Raw genomic sequence first — 18540 nt, 5'->3', positions numbered from 1 at the left:
GCTTCCTTCCACTAGCAGAAGCCTTCACTGCATCACATGACATTCCATCCATGGAAGGACTCCTTTAATAAATCAGAATGTACTTTGGGATTCAATCCAATATCTAATAATTGTGAGTTAGTTCTCTAGGAGATGGTAGAGATTTCTAGTAATATAGCATTAAAACATAAGAAGAGCCTATTGCCCCATCTAGTCCAGCATCCTGTTCTCACATTGGCCACACAGATGCCTTTGTGAAATTCTCAAGGAGGGCCTGAGTACAAGAGCAAACCACTCCTCCTGTGGTTTCCAAAAACTGGTAGTCAGAAGCATTCCTGTCTCCAGCCTTGGAGGTAAAAAATAGCCATTGCGCCTAGTAGCCAAGTATGTTTTGTTCCCATAAACTATAGAGAATAAATCTTTTATCAGCCAGATCTGAGGCATGGGGCAAAAGATTTGTTGACCTGGGCAAAATAAAGTAACACACAGCTTATACGCACTGAGGGGACCATGAGAATTATTCTGCTTCTGATTTTTTTCTGTGGGTTTGAGGCTTCCCTGTCCCCTTAAAATGTTCCTGATGAGAGTTGTTAAGTGGCTTTTCAGATTGTGACTCTCTTTTGCTCTAGGAAGACCAGCTTTGCGAAACCCTTGACCTTAGTGATTTAAATCTTTATGCTCCTACTATGTTGGAAGACAGTAGGCACTCACCTCTGTAATGAATGTCAAAAAATGTTGGTCTCTTTCATTGAAAATCATCGGAAAATTGAACAGCCCAAAAATGATATAATTAATGAATAAAATATACAACTGGTCACATCTCAGATGGAAGGTGGAATAAAAAAAAATCCAATAGACGGAAAAAAATCCCCCCACATTTCAATCAGACAGTCAGTAATCACTGTCTCTAAACTAAATGGCTCTTTGGCTGCACAGTCACTCTTAATTTTCAGAACAGTCCTTCTGCTATGGCCCGATGAGCCACTGAGGTGGATTTTCTCCTACAGCCGCACATGGTCTGTTTTCTATCTCAAGCCTTTTCTATTGATATCCTCTGTGACCTTGAAGAAATGATTCATTCCCTTTGTGTGAAAGAGGGTTTGACAGTAGGACCAGCCACCGAAGACAAAGCTATAGATGACAAGACCAGGAATGATCCGAGGGTACCATCATGCGCTCTTGCTACTCAGACCTTTAAAGCCTGAAACTGGATGACTTCACTGACCCAGAAACATCTCCTAATTTCTCCTGATTATCTGAAAGTATCTCTTCCTAGACAGAATGCTGGGCTAAAATAAAACAATTGAAGCTGTAGTCCTATGGCCATTTACCTGGGAATAGGTCCCCCTGCATTAAATGGGACCTACCTCTGAGCAGAGAAGGGACTATTGCACCCATATCCTCTTTATAGCATTTCTGTAGGTATCTGGTTGACCACTGCAAGATGCTTGAGTAGAGGCATTTGGGATCCTTTAACAGATTTAATTTTTCCAAACTAGAATGCTTCTTTTGCCTTTTGCTCCCAGCTGACTCTGTGTAATACAACGTTATTTGGATAGATGTTCCATCAGTGAAGCATCACAAAATTTCCTGCACTTTGCCAAAATCAAACAGGCATGTGGGGCCTATAGAATTATCCAGTTTGTCATAAACTGATGCTTTATTTATGGTCAGTCCTTAGACATCAAGTTCACCTTTTGCAGGCCTGACCGAGCTCACTGTGGATCATGAGGCTGTTGCACAAAGGACACTGAAATGGACCACTTCCTTGTCCATCTTTCAAGAACAGTCTGGGCATCTGACAGCAGCTGTTTTCATCTGAGATTCTCAAAGCAATTTACACCCCATGATTAAATCTCACAGACCATGTTACTAAAGTTCCTAAAGGCACTATGATATATCCTAAGGCAAAGAATGTGGAAAAAATAATTAAAAGGGAGAAAAAAGTCATGTCTTCCAATCTTCTCCCTTAACCAATAGGATGAATTAAAAGCTCCATCAAGGCTTCAAGGACATCATAAGGGTAAAGAATGATAAAGTAATGCAAGAAAAAAAATCGAGATGAATTTAGCTCTGTAGTATTCACAATATAGCTCTTGACTCCATAATGGAAACCATAGATCTAGCATGATATTCTTTTCCCATATCTTCCCAGACCAGGAGCCTGGAATACCTAAGAAATAAAAGAACCCCCCCCCAATGTCCTGTAACAGTCTTAAAGGGGGCTTCAGCACACTCGGTTTACTGTCGTTTTCAATGTGGCCTAGTCATGATCAATGTTAGTTGGACTGGAGCCAATAGGTAGGTACTAAGTGTGTGTGCACCGATAATATCTGAACCTGTGCGTCTTCTGGAATCGTTTTGACCCATTTCTGCTTGGCCAGCCTTTTAGCAACTGGGATGGTGCAGTTACCAAGGCGGTTGAGTTGATAATTTTCATTTTGCTGCAACGTTTTGGTGACCGTGGTTGAGCTGCCTTAAGCGTAGGCATGCTAGCATTTATATATACCCTTACTTTAGAGCCTGCCTTTAGCCTTCAAGGCAGAGTAGGCAAACACACACACATCTCATAGATAAATAAATAAATAAATATGAACATCACCTTTGAGCCACTGATTGTATCTGGATGAGTGAGCATGCTCAGTTTTATTCTGAGATGCTTTGCGCCATCTGCTGGCGTTCTGGTGTAATTGGGAGATGCTGGAGCCTGAATTACTGCCCAGCTTGATTGTGACTTGAGGCGTTTCCTCATACTTTATATTGCCACTCTAAGTATGGGTTCCCTACTGTGTCAAGCAATTCTGCTGCACTAGACCCATAATAAAGATTTTTTAAATGTGAAAATTAGTCTTTGGTGAATAGGAATTATTTTCCTAGCTGCTGGAGACACTCAGGTAAAAGGCAGTGACATTCACATGAGTGGGTCATTGTGTTATTGTTAACACTCAGCTATTATTGCTGCACACGCAGCAGTCGGCACAGATGTTACCCACTTTTTATCATTTAAGAACAAAGAGGTAATTATATTTAACCTTTTTCTCCCCAAGAAGTCTAAACAATAAAATGTCACAATAAAGTGCTCAACAGTTAGCGATATAAATATTTATTTAAGCAGCAGCCATAATTCACTGAATGCGAACAGGGGTGCTGCCGAATTCAAAAGCCGACTTGAGCCACTGTCAAACAACATCATTCGAGAGGCTGTTCACTCTCACAGATTAGGGCTGAAGTGCGGCGAGTTTAACGGAAGGAGATTCCCAAAGGGCTACTTCTCGTGGCATTTTGCAAGACATGGTTACATTCTTGGAAAGCACACCAAGTTGTGAAGATAAACAAACACATCATACCAGAATTGCATTATATATCCATTTGCCTTGGATATAAAGTGTCCATAAATTGTTATTTTGTGTCCATCATCAAGAAGGAGACATATATATTACCTATTCCAATACCTGTGTTTTGTAAAGACACAGATGCGTCTCCCAATACCATACCTGCTTCTTCAAAATTAATGACAGTTTCCCTATCAAAGCTTATGACAAAACACACATGGCAACTTTGTTCCTGGCTGTTGTTTTGGCACTCCAAGCCAGACAATGCCACATATCAAGAGTTCTTCCCTTACATGTATGTACCTCCCTATTCTTCAAGTTGGGGTCAAATTCGTAGAAGTAGCTGCTACTTTTACTGCATTTGACACCTCTCAGCTAGTTGGCAGTTGCCACTATAGATGGATGAATATGCCAATTTTGGTTTCTCTCAGTTTCTCATTTTTCTAAGCCTAAATTATGTTCTCCACATTAGTTTGTGGTTTAAAAAATTAAAAAAACACCCTGAAAAAATTTCAGCATTTTAGTGCAAATTTCTCCCAATATACACACCTGTGTCTACAATTTTACCTAATAGCCAAATTCTTACAAAACCATTTCTCAAATAGAATGTGTTTTTGTATGCTATTTTCACCAACATATGCATTTTATAAGTACAACTTGCTCTAGTACAGGCATCCCCAAACTGCGGCCCTCTAGATGTTTTGGCCTACAACTCCCATGATCCTTAGCTAACAGGACCAGTGGTCAAGGAAGACGGGAACTGTAGTCCAAAACATCTGGAGGGCCAAAGTTTGGGGATGCCTGCTCTAGTATATGCAGTTTTGTACACATTTCTTGGCTGGGGAACTACATTGCAAAATTCAGAGATGAGCGAATTTTGAAGGGTGATTACACTTTGATCCTCAGAATGTTCTGGAAGGAGGAAATTAGATAGGTTCATGTTTTAATGGGAACTGAATTGAACTTCTCCCCATCCCTACCCTGCAATCTAGGCAGAATGTTTTGATATGTGCAATTCAACATCTACCAAAGGACCATAAAAGGCAGAGGCAGTGAATGGGAACCACATAGACATGGAGGCATGAGCCAGTTGCTTTCTGTCCACTTGGCAACTCTACTGTGATTTTATTGTCTGTCATAGGTTGAACCTCACTTCAGAAAACAAAAAAACAAGCATGTGGCAGGGGAGGTGAGGCAGTCCCAGGACTCTCTTCAAAGCACATTCTCTGATCAGCACAGAGGAAAGTGGCTAAAGCCATGCTTTGATATGGCAGTGAAACAGGTAAGGGAAAACTCCAGCAGTAAAAACCTGGGGATTTGTGCAATTTAAAATTGTTTTTTAGCTTTGTTTTATCTCCACAAAAAGAGGTCCTTACATTTGTGGTGAATGAGACAGGAAAGTGGGAGCAGGAAAACACGGGAGTCTTGTATTTCATTTTGCTTCTAACATATTTAACCTCTTCTTCTCAATTTCCTCTTCAAACTTTTCAGTCTGATTTCCAGCATCTTGTGAATGCCGACAGTCAACAAGGTGAAGGGGAACTTGTATCACATTCTGTCAGTACTGTCGATCTCAGATAGAATCCCTGAATTTGTGCAATGAAAAGCAGGCTTCAGGAAGAAGGCTTTACACCATATGAAACCATTTACAGGTAGGATTAAAACAAAATCAAGATGGAGCTGAGGAGGCAGAGAGTGCTTGCCTTGTTTCCAGAAACTAGTAGGAGATGAGAAGACCAAATATTGGCAGCAAATACCCACTTTTGGTTAGATGTTTCAGTTAAGTGCAAACAAAGTAGATGGAAATCATTTCCATATTTTCAAAGGTCAAAGGATAACCTGTTAAATTAGGTTAAATGGGCACTCACTACAGTTCCCAGTCATTTGTAGGAATAGTGTGCAGGATCTGGTGTGTTTCACAGAGGAATTCCTGCCTGTATGCCTTCATACTGCTGCCACAAAATTGGCTTTGCCAACAACCTTTTGATGTCTTTAAAACTACAGTGGGCATAGCCTTTCCTCTTTTCTAAGCATGGTGTACCCAGAATTACAGGTGAGCAAATCAGTCTATTTCCATTCTATGTCATCTTTGCAGGTGTTGTCCCAGACACCCATCCCATTTTGATATGAATCTGTGACTTCTGTAAAGTCTGCATGAAAAATTGAATTTATTTATTTAGTCGCTTAGAATAGTTTATATTCTTTCCCTCAGCACAAGAGATCCAAGGGCAGATCCTAACAATATAAAAGACAGTGTAACTATATTTGTGTGTGTGTGTGTGTGTGTGTGTGTGTGTGTGTGTTTTATTAAAGATTTCTTGGTTTACAAAAGTATGCGCAATGTCTCTTTTTCAAGTTACATTTTCTACAGATCAGTTTCATTTGTTGAGACATTAGTGTTACATTAGGAAGAAAAGCGGGAAAGAGGTGGAGGGGGTCATGGTGAGTGGGGGTGGGGTCAGGTGGCAAAGTTTCTATTTTATTTAATGTATGTGTGGGGTTTTGTGTCAGTGTCGCTTGTGTGGGTTCTCTTCTCTATTCATTTGTGTTCATTTGATGATGAGAGAGGTTGGGGTTGGCCTAGGGTGTGGTTGTTTGTGACTGGCTGTGGTGAACTTTGCTTTCATGTGTGAGTGTGATGGGTGGGTGTTTCTGAATCAGGTTAGCCATATTGATTCATATGCTGTTGGTGGATTCTTGTCATTGTCTTGTTGGACTGTGTATGTGATAAAAGGGAGCCATACTGGGGTGAAGGCGTCCTCTTCCATTTGCCCCAATGTCATTTTCAGCTTATTGGTTAGTTTTTTTCTAGTAAGGCTGTTTCCCATACTATTTGGTACCATTGGCCCATGCTTACTCCTGACAGGTCTCTCCAGTGTCTGGCTATGATGTTTCTGGCTGCTGAGAGTAGGTGGGTTATGAGCTCTTTGTGATGTGAGTGGGCATGATTGTCTTGGAAGATGTTTAGTAGGGCTATTTCTGGGGTAATTTCTAGTTATTTTGCATATTTCTCGTATGGTTGTTATCCATAATAGTTGGATTTTGGGGCATTCCCACCACATGTGGAGGTACCTATTGTTAACAACTGCATTTGTCATATTTCCCCCCAGATATTGAAATACCTATCCAGAGGTCTGGAGAAAGAGAACTACTTTCAGCCGATGTTATAAAACCTGCCACACTTCACTAGAGCCAAGATCAGACCAGATGCAAGTGGCTTTGCCCTTGAAGGGCATTGCAAACTTCACCACCTGAATGTGCTCTTCTGGGTGACTAATCCAGTGATGACATGGAAGTAATCCTTACTCATCACCATCCCTACCACACAATAGGTATGATTTTGTGCTCTGACCTGTGCTCAGTCCCATTCTCTGTGATGCTTGCAATGGTCTACAGTGCTGGAGCAACCATGTCAATGTGCCTTTTTACCCCACTAGAGCCTCAACAGGGGTGCCAGTGAGAAAATAATTAAAAATGTATTTTCTCTCAAAAAATTGATTTCCCCCCTCAAAATAAGAACATCTAAATGTATTTTGTCTTAAAATATTTTCAAATGTATTTTGATATCCCTTTTTTTCCAGCTGAGAACTGTGTCAGAACATTTGGAAAGTGTGAAAGCTGGTTGATCCAAGTTCTGATCCATATGGGAAATGCAGCTGAGGTCAGTTCTTTTTGTAATTCATTATCACTGGATTCCTCAGACAGTCCGACCCAAAAGTATGCCCCATTTATTTCAATGAAATGTATGCCTAAATATAAAAACTTAGGGAAGAAATCCTATGGACATAAGGTAAGTCCCACTGAAAAGTACACATTGATTTACATACTTAGGCCGCAACTTCCATTCTCTGCTGGCAGGGCTTTGCAAAATGGTGGAGCCGCTGTCACGACAGACTGCATGGTGGGACAGCAGAAGGCCATGGGGGCAGGACAATGAGGCACATCATCACCACCTGATGAAAATGAGACTAGCTTGGGGTCCAGTGTGCAGTGCTGTGGTGGAGGGGCACAACAGGGGAGCACAGTTTCAACACTATTTTCAGAAGAGGTGTGATGATGTCACCTGCCATATAGTTTTTCCTTGCTCTGGCAAGTAAGTGGAGTGAAATTGAAATATTCAAGTTTGAATCAGATTAAATTAGAGCGGTAAACCTCTGCCCCATGGGCCAAATTCAGCTCAGCAGTGGTCCCAGTTCGGCCTGTGAGGCCATGTCCAGTTGGCCTACATCACCTGTCCCACACAGTTTCAATTAAAATGTTGGTGGTGGTGGTGGGGGCAGTAGAACAATACACATATCGACCATCAGATACCATAATGATGTCAGGTGACTGACAGGTAGGTTGTTTCACCTACCTGTCAAAATTGACCCATAAAGATGTAGCCCCCTAGACCAAGAAGGATGTGAAAAAATGAGGAACATTTTTTTTTCTTTTTTGCAGGCGTGGCTTTAGGAGGCGTCATGATAAACTCCCACACCTCAGAATTTATCACCGATTCATGGCAAGAAGGGTAGCCCTTTCAGAATGAAAATTCCCCTTTCAAATAAGGTTGTTCACATTTCGTTCAATGACATATTCACATTCCCTGACCCCAATCTCTGAAAGGAGTTGGGTTTTCTTTTCTAAAGTTTAGGGGCTTTTGTAATCTCTTGGGTACCTGGCGCTCAAGTGCATTTTACAAAATGAAAGGAGAGCTTGCGTCACTTCACATATCTGATGGAGTCACTCACAATTTAATGCAAAACTGGCCTTGCCAATCAGACTCCCCAGGGTTTCCCAAAGTGCTTCTGAAGAGCAGTATGTTTTTGTCTTTTGCTGGAAACAGACGGGGCACTAAAGAGTAGTTATTTTTAAAAGATTCAGGTAAAAAGCTTGGCCATATAATACCCCTAATCTTTCACACTCATCCCAACTCCTCATTTCTCCTACATTTTACTATGCTGTCAATAGGCATAGTGTACTGTTCTCGCGTGACATAAAAAGATTATCTGAAAATTCCCCCCTTGTAGACAACTTGTTTGCCTAGCAATATAAATTTGAGAAAGCAGTGCTATTTAAATGAAATGCCAAAAGACAAGATTCCATAGTATATCTTTCTTCTCTCAAAAAAATGCATTTTCTTTGTAGTTCAAGAGGCTGTGTGTGTGTGTGTGTGTGTGTGTGTGTGTTTGTGTGTTGTTTCCTAGTGAAATGTGGGGAGGACTGTTACTTCTTATCCAGATGCATTTAGGTACTTACTTGTTACATACCAAAACCTGAAAGGCATTAACACTGCTATAAGCCCCCCTCCCTGCCACCACCTCCATTCACTTCACTATAATTGAGAGGACATCTCTCATTAGTCCCCATTATTAAAGCTCAAGTGTGCAAGTAGCTTGAGCTTCCGTGCCTCTTTTATTTGCTCAATTACATATTCTTCCCTAGCATTGCTTAGTGTTAGAGTACCAGATCTGATGATCCACCAAAGACTATTGGGTATACATGTGATCACGACCCCTATTCTGTTTTTTTAAAAAATAGATATTTATTGATTTTCACAATAAAAAAAAGGGTTTACAGAAAATTAGAAAGGGTGGGGGAGATATGGATATACAATACAAAAAACAGGAAAAACAGAAAAAACCACAAAGTAAAAAAGTGAAAAACTATATAACTTATCTTTATCACAGTGTATATTGGGACCTCCTCGGGTTCCCGTCCCTGTGTTTCTCAAACACACTTCTAATTTAGCAAATTCTACCTCTAATTTATTCACTTTTAATACTAAATTTCTTATTTTCTATTCTAAAATAACCTCTTTTACCTAATCCACAGATTTATTTACCACTTAATTTCTATTCTTAAAATATTACTTTAGCATAATTTTTTAAATACAATTTAAAATCTTTCCACTCTTCTTCAATTGCTTGTTCTCCCTGGTTGCGGATTCGTCCAGTCATCTCTGCCAGTTCCATAAATTCCATCATCTTCATCTGCCATTCATCAATCGTTGGTAACGTTTGCTGCTTCCAATATTTAGCAATCAAAAGTCTCGCTGCTGCGGTGGCATACATGAAAAAAGATACCTTTCTCTTGGGAATCTCCTTCCCTACAATGCCCACTAGGAATGCCTCTGGTTTCTTCACAAATGTGCCTTTTAGCACTTTCTTAAGTTCATTATAAATCTTATTCCAGAAGTCATTCACCAGTGGACATGTCCACCACATGTGGTAAAATGAACCTATTTCTTTCTTGCATTTCCAACATTTATTATCGTTGTTGTGGTAAATCTTTGCTAGCTTTTCTGGTGTAAGATACCATCTATACATCATTTTCATTATATTCTCCTTTAATAAACTACACGCAGTAAACTTAATATTTTCCTTCCACAACTTCTCCCAATCCTCTATCATAATATCATGTCCCACATCCTTTGCCCACAAAATCATAGCATTTTTAGTTTGTTCATCTTTTGTATGCCATTCTAGCAGCAATTTGTACATTCTCGAAAGTATTTTCGTCTTAGGTTCTAGCAATTCTGTTTCCACCTTTGACCTCTCAATTTGGAAACCAATTACTCTATCCATTTTAAACACTTCATTTATCTGATGGTATTGGAGCCAATCATCCAGTTTACCTCACGACCCCTATTCTGGCTTCTGTTCCTCTGACATTCATACTCTCCGGAAATTTCCTCTGCCTAGTTAAGCAAATCTGGATAATCAATTATCCCTTATCAATTTTTTTAATATAAAAAAATGGTCTATGACCTCTTTCTTGTATATGTGATTCTTGCCATTAGCTTAATGTCATCTGATATATCCCTCTAAGGCTCAACAAGATGTCCTAGTTGTGGCCAACCCATCTTTCCAATGAAAACCTTCACACTGTAACACGGGAATGATATCACTACAGATCTATTATTTCTCGGAACAAGATATTTCAATTTGCATAAAATATTCCACATTGACAGGGTGCCAAGATGGAACACCTAATGACCATTCTTCACTATGATCTTGCAACAGCATTAAGAATATTAGGAACTTCGGTGCTAGACTTAAGGAGATGCCTCCCACCATCCTTTCTCCATATACCTCCCACCAGGTAATTTACAGCCTTGTGACTTTTTCTAAGCCTTGCCATTGCACTGACCAGGATAACGGGCCAAAGGAAATTTCTTACATGATGTAATTTTGCTCACATTAAGCACCGTGGTTCATAGGTTGCCGTATAAGGTCAACTGCAAATATTAAAACCCCTAAACTGAGAAAAGAGAAAAATGACAATTTGAGTTGAAATTTAAATAGATTTCTGTAAGTCAAGCCCAGGGACTAAGGAAAGAGCAACTCTTGTATCAACATGATACACTTTTATATGCATGGGCAAAAACATCTTCTGGTCCATTATCCATAGCTGCCAAGTTCTCCCTTTTTTTAAGGGAAATTCCCTTATGCTGAATAGGCTTCCTCGCGAGAAAAGGGAAAACTTGGCAGCTATGCCATTATCATGTTACTAGCTGTTTAATGTGAGGTTTATTTGACAGTACAATGAGCAAACAGGACTTCTATATATATTTAAAAAGAACGACTCCATTACTTTTTTCTTTTGTAAAACAAAAGGAACTTTAAGGTTCTTCATCCCATGGGGAAAATGGGTAAATGTACATTTTGGACACAGATCAAGACATTACAGAATGACACTAAGAAGAAATTAATTAAGTGAATGGTTTCACAAGCCTGTCATTTGTGTTTAATAAAGGTTATGGAAGGAAATGTTGGCAGGGCATGTTCATTCCCCTGATGTAGGATAACGAACACTTGCAAAGTGCAATACCCAAGGTCCCAGGAAGGAGGTCCTCCAAGGACTCCTTTTGCCCTGGATGAAGTTGTGCATTTTTTATTTTTTTATTTTTTTTAAAGCAAAATCTTCTGATGCAGTTTTAATTTGAAGAAAGTTGAGTAGCAAAACTCAACAAGTTGGGTTCTCAACAAATTCATGGCAGGCATGATATCTAAAGTTACTAGACAACTTGCTATTTTTGTCTTTGCAGGTATGTTGGTTTTTCTCAGTTCCTCCATCCATGAGCAACAAGCAGAATAATAGGAAGTGGCACCCACAAAAACCAGGTGCATCATATCACACCATTTCCCATAACATCATGTAATATTACTTTGTGCAGGTTACACCATGTATCAGGGGTCACCAACCTTTTTGGCCCATTGCCACATTTGCAAACTAAATTTTCATGGGCACCTTCCCCCACCCACACCACAACCAAGACCACTCTACCAATTATCTTGGTAACAATCAAATGCTTTTTTCCATGCCTAATTTCAGCAGGGAAAGTGAGGGGACTCTCTGTGCAACAGGGAATACCTCTGTGGATATATGTCAACCCATGGGAGCCACATTGGTAACCCCTGCCAAATACAATGACCTCATTCTCCAGTTTTCTTCCTGGAGGGAGGCAGGGTAACGGGTCAGAAGAGGGTAAAAAGGTAAAGGGACCCCTGACCATTAGGTCCAGTTGTGACCGACTCTGGGGTTGCGCGCTCATCTCGCATTATTGGCCGAGGGAGTCGGCGTATAGCTTCCAGGTGGCCAGCATGACAAAGCCACTTCTGGTGAACCAGAGCAGCACACAGAAACAATGTTTACCTTCCCTATTTATCTACTTGCACTTTGATGTACTTTCGAACTGCTAGGTTGGCAGGAGCTGGGACCAAGCAACGGGAGCTCACCCCGTCACAGGGATTCGAACCGCTGACCTTCTGATCAGCAAGCCCTAGGCTCTGTGGTTTAACCCACAGCGCCACCTGGGTCCCTCAGAAGAGGGTAGATAAGCAGAATAACTATATGGCTTGTGATGCTGGAGCATCAGAGATGGAACAAATACCATGTCTGAAAATTCCCTGAGTATATCTCGCTTTGCATTCACAAGTATATGCCATGGGGATATGAAATTGGTGGCCACACATGGAGCAACCCAAATTAACTCCCCATCACACAGTGAGAAATATACTGACACATACACCATTGCCATATTGAAATTACAAATCAATAAAATTAGACACTGGTGATAACCAAGCTGTGATTTCCTAAATTGCTATTTGATGTCACGGAAACAAAGCAGATCATAGAAACAAAACACAGAAAATATATTTTATTTCTAAAGACATTTATTTAAGTATGAAGATATCACCAATTTCCTCTTATATCAAGCTATAAGCATGGCGTGTTTGTTGAAGCTTTAGTTCTGCTTTAAATAAAATTAACATTCTAAATCACTCACTTCGCCTTCACTTTTGCAAACCTCAGAGGTAAATAAAGCCAGGTTTTAGAGATGCTTTCTCATTTCTGCACTCCAGAGAGAACTGGGAAGAACAGCTTCCTGCATTATACAAATATATATGTGCGAGTATGTTATGTTTTATTTTTATTGATCAGAATGCCTTGTGGCTGCAAAAATTGGGTTGATAAGTCTTCCCCCCCCCCAAGTTTGCATGTAAGACTTTCTTAGTGTTAACTGCTACTTTTTGAAAACCCTTTATATTATTATGGTATTTATAGCATCTCACTTGCATTCCTTTTCATTAGATGCAAGCTAAAGAAAGAACCGTAGCATCCTCCTTGGCCCAGCTATACCTTGCATTTAGGATTTTAGTTTTAAACTTGAATCCTGATTGCTATTCAGCATTGGCAAAAGAAGAGGAGGGGAGATATTTCAACCAAGGGGACAGACAGGAACAAGCAAGGAACACAGATGAAATAAGAACTTCCAACAGAAGGGAGGGAGGGTCATTGCCTCTGAAAAATCTGGACTGTTTGGTCATAATTGCCAGGCAATATCATCCAACAGCCAGAAACATTTCCAATATTACATCACATCCACTGCTGCTGCCTGCCAGTGTGTTAGCAGTAAATCTGAAGGGCCAGGAATGTAAGTGGAGCTTGTCTATTGACAATGAGGTTCTGGCCTCTGTTCTGCAGCAGTAAATGCCCTTCTCACCAGAATTAAATGATCTGCTAAATATCAAAAATACTCTAGTGAGAGCAAAGGCTTTCCCCTTAATTTTCTAGGGGTAGACGGTTGGAGAATACTTAGACATGTTGAGAGGGTATAAATAAAACAGCAGAGAACTCTTGGAAGAGAAATTCATGGCTGGCAATACGCCAAGCCCTCAGCAGCCAGCCTCAGTTTGGAGGTAGCACATGCTCCACACTCTTTTTAACCTTTATTTTGGACAGAGAAAACTTGATAGAAGCCATAACAGTCATTCTGCCTGTGTTCCCCTTTACAGGCTCTTTGCTCCTTTCCACAAATGTGGCATCAGGTTATGTTTCTGGTCACAAAGAAATCTTTTTGAGGCAGATGCTAATGAGAGTGGCTGGGTTTTTGTTTTGTTTTTAAAAGGAAAACGGTGGGAAAAGTCCAGTTGAACCAGATCACCAAATTCACTATGTTCAGAAGGCACAGCATGGTAATCTTCAACACTCATGTCAGATTCAAACAACTGCTTATGGGAGAGAGTGCAGAAGAGGAAGTTGGATTTTAAAATAACCTAAAATATATTTGCTTTGCAAGGTCCTCCCATCTTTGAAACATCATGTGGGATAATCCTAAACATGTCTACTCAGAAGTAAGCCAAACTGAGTTCAAATCAATTGGATGGACTACCAGTTAAGCATTTATATTATGGTAGCCACATGTCCTGGGAATAACTCTCAGTGAACTTGCTGGAACTTTACTTTTCAGTCAGATTATGGTGTAATTTAAAAACAAACACCTGGACAGCACAAGGGACTGTAGAATACTATTGGTTGGCAGGGCATACCTCACAGGTGTATGTTGATGTGCTGTAATAATTTAAAATTATTGCTAGGTAGTCCTGCTAATTAGTATTCTGGGATATCTATCAGCTATCTATCTATCTATCTATCTATCTATCTATCTATCTATCTATCTATCTATCTATCTATCTCTATCTATCATCTATCTATCTATGCATGCAAAGTCTCTAAAATATGGCTAATCTTCAAAGTGATCTATCTGTAATTTGCACTACTGCTTGCTGATCACTCCAAGAACTTTGTGACCTGGAAAGTGTTTATACCCACTCTGAACAATGCCAAAATTAGTCTTGGCTCCCACTCAACACACACCTGGAAGTAAGAAAGAGATCTTCCTACAAGCAAGAAATGGTGCAGGCTCAGCAGCAGACACAGTGCTGAGGAGTCATGATCCAGGAGTTCAGGAACAAAGCAAAGCTGTTCAGAACTGGGCCGATGCAATGAAGATGTCCCAACCAGTTTTCCTGCCCCTCCTGCCAATTTTTTTTTAATGACAAGGTGCGGCATGCTCCATGCTCACTCATGAGGCTCCATTACCATGTGGAAGTATCAGGGCTGCAAGTGTGTGCTCTGTCAGGGAGGGTGTATCTGCTTACATCTGAAAAACACTGAATGTTGCTGCTTGGAAAGGCAGCAAGGAGGGCAGTGGAAGGAAGAGGGTAGCAGAGGTGGACAGCAAAGTGGGCAGGTGGAAGGTGGGAGAGAGAGAGGGGGGGCAGAAGTAGAAGCAACAGTCAGAGGGTGCCTTGACCAGCCACTAGCTCACAAGCGCTGATCAGGCTGATGTTCCAGCAGTGGAAAGTTATCTTCAGGAAGACTAACCGTTCCACCAACTCAGCCTCCAAGCTGGTGCAGTGGCATGTAACTATGTTGCCCACCACAAGTTGGGAAACCCTCTTGCTTGAGATGACGGTGAGTGGCAAGAAACATGTTCTTGGGCAACCCAATGTAGATCCTACCAAACCTGGAGATGGGCTGTTCAGTAGTTCACAGGGTCTGTGGCAGTGCCTTCCATGGGCTCTGCCAGGTAATGTGCCACCACCACTGCCTCATTATCCCGGTGGGTGTGGTTTACTGTCTCTCAATGCCACCATTCCCTCCAAATCTTTGACCCAGTTCAAGTTGTACAGCCCTAGTGTATGAGACACACGTAGAAGAGATTATGCACACAAAATGATACGGGCAAGTCTGAATATGGCAACTGCCACATTTGATATGTAAGATGAAAAGAGAGCCAGAATCAGATTGAGGGGCTCGTCCCCTTTTTCACAGAAACTCAACAGAAAGGTCAACATTAGCATGGTGGCTGAGAACACATCCCTTCCCTCCTTACATAACAAAGTATATGAAAGTTGACTTTGCACGTAAGATGAACTTGATGGAACTTCATCATCATAAGTGCTGGAACTCATACCAATTTAATGAATTTTGAGGTTGACTGGTTTGCAGTTAGCAAAAGAGCTTCCCTCACCACCTGACATATACTAGTCACTGTGTCTAATGCCTTTTCCTGGCGCCTTGGGGTTTAAGAGCATATACTAGCCATATGCCAAATCAGATTTCTGTGCTACTTAGGTAAATATGCTATAGTACTTACATCAAGTTTCATTAAAGAAAAAAACACACCCATGAATTGTATCAAAGGTTTAAGATGTGCAAATAATAATCCAGGTTACAATTAGCATTTAGAGGAAGGCTCAGCAAATTTCAAGGGAAGGATCAACCAACAGTGATTTAAGTAGCCTTTAAAATGCATTTGCTGCCTTTCCTTCTGCTTTCAGAATTCATATTAGTTACTAAATAATTCACTCATTTTTTTAAAAAAAGAGAAAAAATAAATATAAAGGGAACTTTTCAGAAAAGAAGAGGAACATTTTTTTAAGCAAAGAAAACAATAAGGGAGGATTGGATTCTCTGCCTCCACCAATTTCATAGCAATAAAAATATGAAGGTGAAATGTGTGAGTTATCTAGTACAGTTATTCAAATATTGTATTATGACCATAGCAAAAAAAACCAACAACAACCCCAAAACTGATTATTTATGCTAAGGATAAAATTTGCCAAATTAGGCATGTAGTTTAGGACATTTTTCTATTTGGCAGACACTAGGCTGGACGCGGGTGGCGCTGTGGGTTAAACCACAGAGCCTAGGGCTTGCCGATCAGAAGGTCGGCGGTTCAAATCCCTGTGACGGGGTGAGCTCCCGTTGCTCGGTCCCAGCTCCTGCCAACCTAGCAGTTTGAAAGCACCTCAAAGTGCAAGTAGATAAATAGGTACCGCTACAGCGGGAAGGTAAACGGCGTTTCCGTGTGCTGCTCTGGTTTTGCCAGAAGCGGCTTAGTCATGCTGGCGACATGACCCGGAAGCTGTATGCCAGCTCCCTTGGCCAATAACGCGAGATGAGCGCTGCAACCCCAGAGTCGGCCACGACTGGACCTAATGGTCAGGGGTCCCTTTACCTTTACCTTTAGGCTGGTGTTACACACAGCAAATATGTGAAGAATAGATGACTGCTATGTGTCAGTACATTCCAGTGTGCATATTCCCACTGGGGGGAAGGGGGGACTGAGTTGGATCACGAGACCAAGATAGGGTAGGCATAGAGAAGAATGGAGACAGTATATGGAGTTCACCAATGCCTTTCAGTTTCCATGAATTTGTGCAAATCTTTGCTCAGGGCTTTTTGTTTTGTATGGACTCCAACACACACACACACACACACACACACACACACACACACACACACAGCAAATTGTGCACCCATAAAATCCAAACACGACATCAGTTATGTTCTCTCCTCCACCTAATTTGCCCTGACAGTCATTCTGTATTGGGTGGTAGTTTCCTGATATGGTCAAGTGGGCATTTTATTAGACTGTTATCTTGTGGTAACATCTGGAAAACTTATACAGTATTGGAGCACCACCCAGTTACACAATCTGAGGTTTTTCCAAGCTGTAGAATGAGCCACCTTGTCAGGGGTCCAGCAGCAAAACAAAAACCTGCAGTAAATTATTGATTGCCTGCCCACACAAAAATGAGAACCCATCCTTTATCAGGATACTTCTTTTATAAACAGCCTGGAACCATTTGAAATTTTGTAGCTTCATTGTTTTTTTTTTTAAGAATGCCATTGTGAGAATTACATGCACACACACCAGGTCTATTCATAGATGATGAATACATGGCAGTTAAGCGGTAACTAACTAACTACTTTCAATAATATTTCGAAGGCCTCAAAATGGGAGCAGCCCATATTTCACAGATTTTTGAATGTTCGCTGTAACCCAACCTATACAGAATGCATTTCAGGTCAAGGTAATAGGCAACTTAAGGCTGCAATGTGACAAATATATACTTGGAAGGAAGTCTCATTGAGCTCACCATGACTTACCGGTACTTCAGGAAAAGCATGCCTAGGCCTGAACAGTAAGTCACATCAATTTCAATAGCAGAGGCCATGCTGGATTCCAAACAAAAGAAAACATTGCAAACTTGTACCTTTGTTAGGCTAACCCAAATGTTACAAAATAGCGAACAAGGTTCTGAGTTCTCCAGGTTCAATGTTGGGAGTGATTGTTAGGAGGAGCTGTTCTCAGCCTCAAGCAGGAATCTGAGAACACGTAGCTCCCTTAAGTGATATGCAGGTTTCAGGTCACAGCTAGAAATGCTGGAATAAAAAACTACCACAATGGCTGATTCCCCCATTTTTTAAAATAAATAAATCCAGTATTTGTCTGGGATCTGTGGTGAAGAGAAACAGCAATTTTTATCAGTGCTGTGCTGAATTTTTCTCCCATCAATGAATGAAAACCATTCTCCCATCAATTAATGAAAAAAAGAAATTGAACTTGAAAATTATCAGTGGAGGGGGAAAAATCAGAGAACTACTCATGGGTGAGGTGTGGGGGTTTGTTGCACTTAACTTACTTTAGAGCTGGCCAAGGGGTATTTGCAAGTGTCCTTTCTTTCATTTTACAAATAATTTCTGCAGTGTTCCCAATTGCCTGCACTCTAATTAATGGGTGGTGGGTGATCCCCAAGTCCTGTACAATACAAGTTGCTTTGGAGGCTTACCTATCCCACCTGCCCAGAGTTCTGGGGTTTCAGTGGGTGATGGTGTAGGGTGGCCTCCCTACTAGGGTTGTCGCTCCCCTTCAACTAGGTTGGCTGAACTGAAAATACTCCAGGCCAAACCTGCAAAGTTGAAAGCTTGAGTTCCTTCACTGTTTTGGTTTTTCCTGAAGGCATGTTACTAGGGGCGCGGGTGACGCTGAGGCCTAAACCACTGAGCCTTTTGGGCTTGCTGATCAGAAGGTCAGCGGTTCAAATCCTCAAGAAGGAGTGAGCTCCTGTTGCTCTGCCCCAGCTCCTGCCCACCTAGCTGTTTGAAAGCA

The 18540-nt window shown here is 41.0% G+C and overlaps 1 protein-coding gene across 3 annotated transcripts; it reads left to right on the top strand.

Annotated features, from left to right (window-relative positions):
- The first annotated feature begins 4419 nt into the window (after positions 1-4419).
- On the top strand, positions 4420-14221 carry LOC132592552 (uncharacterized). Of its 3 annotated transcripts, XM_088675275.1 has the most exons (7): positions 4457-4593; positions 4803-4963; positions 6422-6643; positions 6893-6972; positions 10264-10394; positions 11341-11416; positions 13592-14221. In XM_088675275.1, exons 3-6 carry the CDS (start codon positions 6601-6603, stop codon positions 11372-11374), a joined length of 288 nt encoding a protein of 95 aa, XP_088531401.1. In that variant the 5' UTR covers positions 4457-4593; positions 4803-4963; positions 6422-6600; the 3' UTR covers positions 11375-11416; positions 13592-14221. The 3 variants fall into 3 exon arrangements, with proteins under 3 accessions (XP_088531400.1, XP_088531401.1, XP_088531399.1); XM_088675274.1 differs by lacking the exon at positions 13592-14221 and having other exon boundaries at positions 4420-4593; positions 11341-13132; XM_088675273.1 differs by lacking the exon at positions 10264-10394.
- The last annotated feature ends 4319 nt before the right edge of the window (positions 14222-18540 follow it).

Source organism: Zootoca vivipara, chromosome 8 (assembly GCF_965207765.1).
Source record: "Zootoca vivipara chromosome 8, rZooViv2.hap1.1, whole genome shotgun sequence".
NCBI lineage: Eukaryota > Metazoa > Chordata > Lepidosauria > Squamata > Lacertidae > Zootoca > Zootoca vivipara.
Note: the sequence above shows the minus strand (reverse complement) of the source record. Positions and strands in the feature narration are given on the sequence as shown.

What these genes read in the sequence shown, in the direction of transcription:
- LOC132592552 (XM_088675273.1), top strand. Translation starts at nt 6,601, where the DNA reads ATGGAAGTAATCCTTACTCATCACCATCCCTACCACACAATAG. An exon ending in ATATGGGAAATGCAGCTGAG is followed by an intron (nt 6,973 to 11,340) that starts GTCAGTTCTTTT and finishes TTGTCTTTGCAG; the next exon opens with GTATGTTGGTTTTTCTCAGT. An exon ending in GTGGCACCCACAAAAACCAG is followed by an intron (nt 11,417 to 13,591) that starts GTGCATCATATC and finishes TCCCCTTTACAG; the next exon opens with GCTCTTTGCTCCTTTCCACA.